Source organism: Eptesicus fuscus, chromosome 11 (genome assembly GCF_027574615.1).
Source record: "Eptesicus fuscus isolate TK198812 chromosome 11, DD_ASM_mEF_20220401, whole genome shotgun sequence".
Lineage (NCBI taxonomy): Eukaryota > Metazoa > Chordata > Mammalia > Chiroptera > Vespertilionidae > Eptesicus > Eptesicus fuscus.
Window position 1 is genome coordinate 81,613,144 of NC_072483.1, and position 11,098 is coordinate 81,624,241.

Genomic DNA, 11,098 nt, shown 5'->3' on the forward strand with positions numbered 1-11,098 from the left:
GGTCCTCTGGCTTCTTTATACCCTGAAGGTAGAAACCGGCCTTGCATTGCCCCGGTGTGGACTTGACATTCAATAGCAGGGGCTGAAGCCACTTGGTAGACAGCAGGAGTCCTGTTCCACAGCCTGGCGTTCCAGTCCCTGCAGCCTTCCAACCTTCCATTTTGCCAGCTGGGAGCTCTGTGGCCTCCTCTGCGGGCTCCCCAGAATGACAAAGTCCAAACCTGCGGTGCTGCCTGGGCAGCCCCAGCTCTGCCGCACACCTTGGACAAGAAGGGGCTTGCCGAGCCCCGCCTCCCCCCTCCCCAGTGCTCCTCTTCCCACTGCTTTGCACTGTGTGCTCCGTTGGCAACAGGCCGCAGTTTCACTACCTCCAGCGGCAGTTTATGGGGTAAAGTTGACTGGGCACCCATGGAATGCGGGCAGGGGACCAGTCCCCGGAGCCTAGGGCAGGCCGTCTGTGTAGAATCTAGGAGTTTGTCGTTTGGTCGCACAATACTATGCTTGCTCGTCATTACCCCGCATTTGGAGGGAGACAGGATGCAAGAGAAATCCTCCTCAGACCCTTATCCAGAGCCTAGACCCTCAGTGCTTCCCTTTCAGGATTAGTTTGAACCCAGGCCTGTCCCCCACCGCCCATTTACACCTCTTATCTGATCATTTCCGACAGAAGGTTGAATTGCCCGCGCCTGCCCGGGTCCGTGGCAGCGGCGGTGAAACCCCAGCGCTCCGGGCGGAGGCGGGTGTTGGGGGTAGATGATAGGGCGCGGGTTCTTTTGGCCCGAAGCGCTGTGGACACTGGGGCCGGGAGTTGCCACCATCTGAAGAAAGCCATTGTCAGGGCCTGAATGGTTTCCTGAGCGTCACCTAGTCCCCTGCGGACCACGATTAACTCTAGCAAAGGGGAGTTGCGCGGCCAGGCGCTGACAGCGAATGGCTAGCGCCAGGGGGCTCTCCTCTCTGTCTGAAACCGAAAGGAAGGAAGGGAGGGCGGTGGAGGGGGGAGGGAGGCAAGCCGTGAGCACACGCCAAGAAACTAGAGCGCGCATTCTCTTCTCCTTCCAGACAGACTCAACCGGAGCCGCAGAAGCTGCGACACGGAGGAGCCGGATTCCCTAGGCTTGGCCTAGAAAGCTGATCCCCACCCCCGCAGCACCCCCTCGATTCCCAGGGGTCACCAGGTTCTTTCTGCCACCAGCCCTCGCCAGCCCTAGGGCGTTAGCTCTGCGGGCCTGTGCGCCCCCTCCCCCCCCCCCCCCCCCCCGCAACCCCTCCAAGCAGCCCCGCGCCCCAGCCCTAGACCTGGTGGGGGAAGCTGCGGTACAGTCAGTCCCAGGCGAAGGGTGGGGGCAGCCACTGAATCACAGCTGGCCTCGCCTCCATTAACTTGTGTTGATATTAAAAAGAAATCAATCAGTGGAAAGGAAGCATCGGCCGTGACTATTTCTTTTTCTCACGTGGAAAAGCAAAGAGCGCGGCGGCGGCGGCGGGGAGGGAGGCTCGCCAGCCCTGCAGAGGTTTCTCCCGAGCAGGGAGCTGCAGCCGAGACTTTCTGGCACTGGACAGGGTGGAGGAAAAGCCGGAGCTTCTCCCTGGCGCTGTCCTCAGCCGGGAGGAGGAGGGGCACGGCTGGGGGAGTTGGAGTCCGCCAACTCTGCCCAGGCTTGAGCCTGGGTTTTGCTTTCACTGGGGGCATTTGTGCCTAATAGAATGTTTATGGATCGCTGGGCTCCGTTTCTGCTGCGTAGCCCAAACAAATCGATGCGTCGTGAGAGATGGCGCTGGGGGCTGGGGTGCGCTGGGGGCCACGGCGTCCCCACCACGTGGGCGCCCGCGCCGCGTGCTCTTCACCTGTCTCGGCGCAAGGCGAGCGCTCGGCGCGCAGCGCGGCTGCAGGCAGTGCAAGCGGCGCGCATTCCCGCGGCTCCATCCAGCTGGCTTCTGTCCGTCTCTCCGCCCTCGGCTCGGAAATCCCACCCCGGCTTCCCGCCACCCAGCTCGGCCCGCGCTCGGATCCCCCTGCCCCGCCGGCCCGGCCTCAAAGCCGGCTCTCCAGGGATGAGGTGGGGGTGGGGGAGGAGGGGTGAGAGGGGTAATGCAGCGCATAGTGGAACGCGCGAGGCAGAGGGGGCGCTCGGGGAGGGCCCGCCGAGCGGTCCTGAGCCCCAAGCCCGAGCGGAAGGCAGGCAGAAAGGCGGCGGTGCTGCGATCCTGCCCAGCGGCGTGCCGAGGAGTGGGGGCGCCGAGGCTGCACGCCGCCGAGGGGTTGTGTGCTCAATCGCCCTCCCGCTTTCACCTTCCGCCCTCCTTTCCCCCCCCACGACTCCTCGGAATGGGTTCCCGCCGCCGCCGGCTGTACCCGTCCCCTCCCGGCCGGCGCGCACCGGGTGAGTCAGAGGTCTAGCTGGGCCTCGCCCTTTGCCACCGCCGCCAGCTGCCGGGGTGCCAGTGGGCTGCTCGGACGGAATCCTGAGCAGCTCCGCGTCCCACCAGGAGGGTGACCTGCCCGCGCTCTGCGCCTCCGGGCTTCTCTAGAAATGACGCAGGGCGGCGAGGGGCCGGGGAGAGGGGGCGCGCCTGCGGAGAGCGCGGAGGCAGGTGGCGGAGCGGGAGTGGGTCCCATCCTCTGTCGCACACACGTACACACTCCATCCACACAGCGCTCGGGGGTGTGGTGGGGGGCATATGTGCGAACATCTGGGGTAGAAGATGGCCCCTGAGTCTTCACGACCCCTCCCGCTCTGCACAGCACACAGAACCTGAAGTTGTGTGTGTGTGTGTGTGTGTGTGCGCGCGCGCGCGTGTGAATGTGTGCCTGTGTGCGCACCAGTGTCCGCGCCCTCGCACACCCGGGTCTACCAGAGACCGTGCCTGAATACATAATATACCGTGGGCATCCTCACCGCGCGCGGGAGCGTGCACACACACACACACACACACACGCACAGCGAATCACACGAACATACATAATTTATGCAGCCTTCAGGTCTGTGGGAGGTAATTTCATTTCACATCAAACTGGGAACTTGGAATCAAGGCAAGAAGGAATGGGGAGGAGGCACAGGAAACCTCCCCAAGTGGGACCTGCACTCACTCTTGGATAGGGTTTGCAGCTGCCCTGAAGATCAGTCACGGCACAGAAGGCGCAGCAAACATGAGGGTTTGGATAGGAAGGGATCAATGCTGAATCTTCTTCCCCTCAAATAAACACCCGAGCTTCAAGTGGGGCGTGTGCCTGTGTGAGGAGGGGAGAACCAACTTCCCCTTCGGTCAGAGCAGGCCCCCGCCCGCTGGCCCCACCAGCCCTGGCGATGGGAGGAGGTGCCCAGGAGGCTGGCAGGGCTTAGCCGGGCACTGCAGCCGCAGCCTTGGAAGTGCCGCTGGGTGAGGGCACGCCAGGGAGGCGTCTCCTCCTTCCCCTTCTCCCTCTTTCCTCATAGACGTTTCCTCGCTCTCAATCACCTGTAGCAGCAGCTTCCAAGAGTTTAGTCAGATCCCAGACACTCTTCTCAGAGGAGAGAGGGGCTCACCCTGGAGGGTGGTGTGAGGAAGGAAGAACAAGCCCCACCGTATTCCCTGACACCAGAGATCCCTGTTCAGAGAGTTGTACCCCTTACCAGCCCCCCCTCCACACACACACACACACACACACACACACACTGGCCCCAGACACTCGGGGCCTTGGGTGCTTATCTCTGCACTCAGTCTACACACCCTTTTTGGCAGTGGTTGAGAACAAATTCCACTCAAAAGTTTCTAACCACTTCACGAGAGACCTTGGAGGGCCACGCACTTGGTTTTATCTAATAATATTTTTTAAAAGGACACGATTTACTTTCCCAGAAAACACGTGGCTGCGGGAAGGAGAGGAGGGTCGATGGACCACCTGGGTCGGCCAGCAGCACCCGGCCCCAAGCCCCTGGCTCTGCGGAAAGCCCCACGGGCTGAGCCCTGCGATTTTGAGGCGGATCCGCACATTCTGCAGAGAAGCCACAGCACTGGGAAACAACTCGATTCTTGCCTTTCCCAAGCCCTTCAGTTAACATTGCTCAACGCGGCTCCGTGGAGGGAATGCACATGATTTATATTCCGCTGGCTAGGTTGAAGAAACTCCAGGGAGATGTGCTCTGCTTCAAGAAAAGGGGAAAAATCCCAAAAACTGAAATGCAGAAAGGCTTTGTAGTATTTTTAAACCTTTGATTCAGTCCATATGTGACATCTGAACACCGCCAAATTCTGTCTATGTTTCAACACACACACACACACACACACACACACACGCACTCCTCGCAGGAGAATAAAGTTGGGTTTTAGCAGTGGCGGTGGTGGTGCTGTAAGGTAGGGAGGGCCGAGTGGGATGGCTCTTTAAATTATTCAGTATTGAGGATGCCTCCTTCTATGCCATTCCTTGTGCCCCCCTTCCCGCCTTAGCAGTTACTTTTAAAGGGAAAGTGTGTTGAGATGAATAGAGAAAAGAGAAAAAAAAAAAAACTTTCAGGGGCTTACCTGGTTGGCCTCTCACTCCGCGTCCTGAAAAGTAGAGAGCTAAGAAAACCCAGGTGAGCGGAAACATATCCATTTTGGAGAAAGAGGCTCTCTCCAGGGCGTGATGTGTGGGTTTCTTGTATAATTGTAAGTCTTTGTGTGTTTTTTTTTTTCGCTCTTGTGATCTTCCTCACAGTGTCTTCTGCAGAGGTTTCTAATGGTCAGCGTTCCCCTCCTGGGCCCTGGCGGCCCGTCTTCACCTTTATCCTTGCTGGATGGATCCCCACCTCACCGGGAGGAGGGTCGGTCGCTCTTGAAATCAGCCAAGAGGGGAGCCAGCCGGGAAGAGGGGACGGTTCTCCTCTCTTAAAACACAAAAACGGATCTATGTCCTCTCCAGTTCCTCAAAGTATCATTTCCTTTATCCTACAACATCACGAATTATTTCCCGAAAGCCAAGCGTAAGAAAAAAAAATGATAATAAAAATAAAAGCCAAGACTTGCCTTAGGCATCACACGGCCCCAGGCAGCTGGGTGATCTCAGAGGCGTAAACTGACACACATCCCCCGGCACCCGGGACCCACGAGAGGGCGGCGGCACCCACCGCCGGACAGCCCGGGTGGGAGGCGGCCGCCCGGCTCTCGCCCTCGCCGGGTTCCCCTAGCGGGATCCTCCCCCAACGGCTACACCCGCTCGGCCAGCCTCACGAGGGGAGTCTGAGGAAGGAAGCCGCCGGTGCCGGTGCCGCTGCTGTAGCTGCTGGCGGTGCGGCGGAGGCGGCTGGGATCGCCTGGGAGCGAGCGAGCCCCTCTCCGAGTTCGCTCGCGCCCGCCTTCACCTCCACCTCGCCCAGCGCCTCGCCGAGTGTCTGCGCGTCTGAAGATGTGCTGGGGGCGGGCTGCGGGCGGCTGCCTCGCTCGCGATCTCTGCTTCCCCTCGGGCTCCCCCCTGCCTTTTCAGGCAGAGCAGCATGTGGATGTCAGAGCGGCGGCAGAGCTATCCGATTACGCGCCGGCTCAGGGCCCGCCCCTTCTGTGTTCCTGATTAAAGAGGCAGCCGCGGAAACGCGCGGCGCAGAGGCGAGCGCCGCGGCACCCAGCCCGGGCGGGGCGGTGGCGGCGGCGGCTTCCCCCACCCCGGCCGCGGCCGGATCAAAGTTAAGGCAGCTCCCACCCCGCCGCCCCTCTCTCACCCGGCATCTCCCGCCCACCCCGGGCTCCTCCGCTTCGGGCTGCGCCGAGCTGCCCGTGCGCAATGCCCCGGAGAAGGAGCGCCCCCGGGCACCTCCAGGGCGTGCTGTCCTTGGCCGTGTCGACGCCGCCCGAAGGAGACTCCGCGGGAAACGGGGTAATCCGTGTTCCCCCCCAATTCCCTGACTGCGATGCCACACACGTAGAACCCAACACAATGCCACGCGCAATGGCGTTGGTGGCGCACGGTGTTTGGAGTAGGGAGCGAGGCGGCAGCTCAGCCATGCGTTTGAACAGGCAGCAGTGCGTGGCGGCGACACACACACGCACACACACACGCACACGCACACGCACAGGCCCGGCTGAATAAAATCCCAAACACCCTGCGTTTACTACTCAGATCCTTTGTTGTGTCCCAAACACACTCCTCTCCACTCTGGGTGATGATTCACTTCTCCCTACGCCCCTAACTTGAAGCTGCCAGAAGAGGAAAGACTTCAAAGAATTTGTTCAGGCCATTGAACTGGATTCCTCCAACCGCGGCGCCCCCCCCCCCCGCCCCCCGCCCCAACATGTACAGGTACATGAAGGTTTCTCCTCGAAATGCCGCCGTAACTACTTATATACATACACATTTTACCCCCCTTGAAAATGTGGCCACAATTTGGGGTGAAAAATTTGCATTATACCCGCTATTTTTAAATGGAGGTATGAAAACTGTTTAGAGGGAGCTGCAAGCTACCAGTTGGGGAAACACTTGTATCTTTGTTTCTGAGGATGGCGTTGTGGATTCTAAACGGTCCTGTTGCACTGGGCACCTATTACTCCATTACCATAAAGACTCTAACAGGAACAGTCTAAATGACACCCTGCATATACTTTTCTGCCACTCTGCAGATTAAGAAAAATAAAGTTTTGGTGACAAGAAACACACACATCCGACTGTCCCATTTATTTCTTCGCTTGTACTTGTGGATTCTTCTGGGTGGTTTTCCTCCTTATCAGGACTTGCCATTAGCTTTGTTTATCACTTTTAGTGTTTGAAAAATCTGGGACTCCCACTTAACTGTTATTTACACTGAGATAACCAAAACAAAATTGAATCAGAAGTGATTTGCAAATAGTGGAGCCAAGCCGTGGAGGGGTTTTAAGGTGCTGTGTAAATCCACAGGCTGCATATCGCAGTGTGGATCTTAGAGGCCTGGTTTGAAAGGGCATTTAGCAGAGGCCTGGTGATTTTCCCAGCAAGCATACCTCCAGGGGGGACTAAAGGCCACCTTTCATTCCCCGCCCCCCTTTTCTTTCTCTCTTTCTTTCCCTCCTTCCTTCCTTGGCTTGAGAGCACATCCACAATATTAAAAACTCCAGATTTACTTTTTTCCCTGTTTAAATGTCAGTTATAAAGAAAGACTGCCACTCCCCAATATTTAATGGAGTAAAGAGGCAGTGCGGATTTTGAATCTTAAGCAGAGATCCCGGCTTCTACTGAGGCCAAGATGCTAACGTAGGGACAAATAACACTATCTACAGTGACAGTGCCTAGAGGGTGGATAGTACCACCTCCCCGACCACTTACCGGGCTGGCCAGACCATTCTCGCAAGTGTCCAGCCTGGAAGAATCCTGTTTCTGAGAACATTGCAGCCAGAGTTTAGGGGCAGGGCCGGGGGAAAGAGGACAGAGAGAAAAAAAAGTAATAAGCTGAAGCCCATTGGGAAACCATGAGAATGACAATTCTGACTTCTGAGCTTGGGGCCTCAGGTTGAGGGGAAGGCCTGGTATCCTGAAGTGGGGTAGAGGTCTGGTGAGTCTGCTGAGTCTGGTTCAGAGCCCTCGGGACTCCATTTTTTTTTAATCCTCTAGGGGGCAGCACTCAATAAATAATGGTAATACTGGGAACTACCTGTGGTAGCACTTCTGTTGGTGCTTTTATTTCTGGAAGCTCAAAGCCCTTTATCAGACCAGGCGAGAGGCAGAGTGAGACCAGTTCTCCTCCAGCCCTCTCTGAACAAGACTCCACGGGCCCAGGGAGGACGGAAAATTGCTTTAATCCAGGACTTCCAAGGACTCTTGGGAACTAAACACAAATCCCACGTGTGCCCAATGGAAAATGAACCTTTAGGGGAATTCTCCAGACTGGGGCTGGCTCAGACCTGCCAAGCCCCAGCTTTTGTCTAGACTGGAATCTCAGGGGTTTGGCTGCAGTTGGTTTGGTTACCACCAGAGGTGCCGGGGTGAGGATCCAGGCACCGTACTTAGACTTTTCATTATTTTGTGAATTTACGTCCCTGACCCATGGAGACAGACGCCTGCCTACTAAAAGGCTGGTTGCATCAACAGAAACAATGGGCTTGTGAACAGAAATACCGAACCGGCTAGAGGCTGAGGTTTCTGGCAGCATCCCTGACTCACCTCGGACGTTTTACATCATTATCCTTAATTGTGAAATAATAATAGATAATCTCACCCTGCATTCCATTCCTTTGACAGGAAGGGATATGGGAAACAGAAAAGATTTGTGAATGATGCTCAGGGAAGCTGTAACCTGGCCACACCCAGTGGAAACTCAGGCGTTCCCGGCTCGGCCGTCCCAAACCAAGAGAGCTCATCCGAATCACCAAGGGCAGCGATGTCCAACCCGTGTGCTGCACAAATGTGTAAAACATGCAATACCTGACTGTTTAGCGAGGGGCACTGACCTCTTTCCCTTTAAATTGTCAAAAAAACAAAAAAAAAAAAACCACAAAAAAAACACACCAAAAAAACCCCCACAAAAAAACAGCAGCTAACACAACAGTAGCCACACGGTGCAAATGAATAAAATTATACCTATATATTTTTTTTGGCGGACTGGCAAAAAATATATATTGTTTTGTGCGCCACAGAACTTTCGCAATTAGTTTATGTGTGCCATGAGATGAAAAAGGTGACCTAGGGTGAGTGTTAACAATTCAGGTTGGGTTTCTTGGATCTGGGGTGGTCTACAGATCTGAATTTTAACGCACATTTTAGGCGATGCTTAATAGGCCAAGCAATTGGCAGCCTCTGTCCTGAGGGTATTTTATTTACACATAGCCTTCGATATCGGCACTTTCATTGAAGGACACCTGGATCCCTGTTTTTTTCCACATCTCCTCTCCAGGCACTTTTCAAATGGGGGGCACATGTCTCAAGATTCTGAGAAAAGCCACCAAAAACATGGTCCTTAAAATGCTGGTGGAGGCCGGGGGTGGGGTGGGGTGGAGGGGGTAGGATGGAGGGGGAGGTTACCAGCTCTACCTCATGACCTTTATTTAGCAGCAACAGCAAAGAACCTATTTGAATACAGGAAAAGCTCGGCTCTAGGGCGGGAGGTTTGCAGGAACCAGTTCAAGGTGCCCGCTGATGGGGCCCATGGAGCTGGATCCAGCCCTTTCACCACCGACCCACGCAACCACTGGCTGTTACTGGCGGTTGGTTTCAGGTGTGGCTCTCCGTCTGCGTTCAGCACAATGTACTTATTAGATGCTCATGGAAGCGTGACTGTGCAGGAGGTGCACGAGGGAGGAAGACGTTTGGGTCTTGCCTCCTGGGAACACAGGATTTGAAAGCTCCAGAAGCTTCGTGCTTCCACAATAGATGGCACCTGTCACAGGGTGCTCCCCCTTTTCTCAGCCCTGACATCGACAAGCTCTCACCCTGAAACGGGGAGGTCTGAGGCCTAATTGCATCCTAATCTGTCATTTACTACACGGCTTTAGTTAATATTTAGCTGCATCTGTCTCAGAGGCAGAAACTTCAGTTAAAGTGTAAAAGCTCCTCATTTTGTATTCTTTTGTTTGAAGCTGAAGTCCAGATTTCTGGTCAATAGGGGTTTCCCCCCCTCACCCTTTAAACCATCAAACATTTTTCTTTCTTTTCAACACATTTGAGCATTGCCTAGTAGTTTCTATCTGATATTACCTTTGGTGGGTTCCCAGAATGCTTACAGATTTCCAAAAAGTATGGAAATCTCCTGTACTCTAAACTGTGTGTGTGTCTCATCTCTTTCTCAGACACAGACACTGGATCAGGTAGGAGGGGACCTTATGAATGAAAATAAGGGGGGGGGGAAGGAGTGAAATGTACAAAATTCATTCAAACATTCCTGGAATCCTTGCAAAGGAAAGTCAAGTCACGTTGCTCTCTCTGCTCTGCTTGTCTTAGCACGAAGCTCATCTCCCTCTGCTACACTAATTTTTATACATTTGAGGTATTGGTGCTTCATGAAGGACCTAGTCAATGCCTCCCCCGAGAGCAGCCCTCTCCAGTACAGCTCCCTGTCCTGCTGGAGAAATCTGCGTTCTTAAATGGCTATTGGGCATTTGAGATGTGCCTGATCTGACTGAGTCACTGACTATCATTGTATTAAGTACAACTTCCTAGCATCTCAAAAATACACAGATTCCACGTGTGTTTAACAGCTTCATATTGGGCAACTCAGCTTTCGATACTCACTAGACCAGATCATGACATTTCCCAGAGAAGCCCAGAGACATTCAGACCCTTATGAGTCTCTTAGGCTACCTCACTTATTCACCAAAGAATGAGCACCAATATCAGCCGAAGCATCATTTGAAAATGTTTGGTGTCTATTTGGTGCGGAAGAGAAGGCCTGGCTCATACTATTGTCCATCATCCTGTGTCCCTTCTGTGCGCTCTTGGATGACTTTCCGGAGGGCTCACCAGGAATCAGGGACTCCACAGCGCTCCCAGGCTCTTGACCTCAGCTTCAGTCCTCAGTAGAGAGAAGCAGGTTGGGGTGGCCGAAACCTGAGGTCAGGGCAGACGGACCTTGGGTCTCCACTGCCCTTGGGGGTCCTTGAAAAGTCTATTAACCAATTTGGGGCCAGCTTTCTCACCCCTAGAAGGAAGAGGTTGGTTGAATGACTACTGATCCTTTTCAGGTTTGTGTGTTTGGCCGGGCTCTCTTCTGACTCCATCCTCATTCATAAATTTAAAACTGGATGGAGTCCTCATTTCATAGCTACCCTAAGTAATTGAAATTGATAATCATGCATGCTCATGCATTGGTGGGGCTGGATGGGAAGTTCCATTATCATAGTATTTGTATTGGGTGCCTTTTCTCAAAACCTATGGCAGGCATCTTGGCGGAGCTTTCAGAGGAGATATTTTCAAACAAGGGCTTTTCCCCAGTACCTCAAAATTTTTTATGTATTCCACTTCACAATCACACACAAAGGCCAAGGACCTATTTGTAATCTCACAGAGCTGGTAGGAGATGTGATTGGAAATTTTAGAATTACGGTCTGGAATTATTTACTATTCAGGAAAATCTTATTTTGAACGGAACATCCCCGCTCTCTCACAAAACCAGTTTTCTCTCATAGACCAGTTTTCTCAGAAACTTGAATCTTCCATCCACGAGTGCCCATTGGCTTTTCCTTC

At 54.3% G+C, this 11,098-nt stretch overlaps 1 protein-coding gene across 5 annotated transcripts in view; it reads right to left on the reverse strand.

The window, feature by feature from the left end:
* The window catches only part of NRP2 (neuropilin 2), a 120,528-nt gene extending 115,094 nt beyond the window's left edge, over positions 1-5,434 (reverse strand). For all 5 annotated transcript variants that reach the window (XM_008145249.3, XM_008145248.3, XM_008145253.3 and 2 more), the window contains exon 1: positions 4,504-5,434. In XM_008145249.3, coding sequence (XP_008143471.2) covers positions 4,504-4,576 — 73 coding nt within the window. In that variant the 5' untranslated portion in view covers positions 4,577-5,434. The remainder of the gene's footprint in view (positions 1-4,503) is intronic.
* Positions 5,435-11,098: the final 5,664 nt, after the last annotated feature.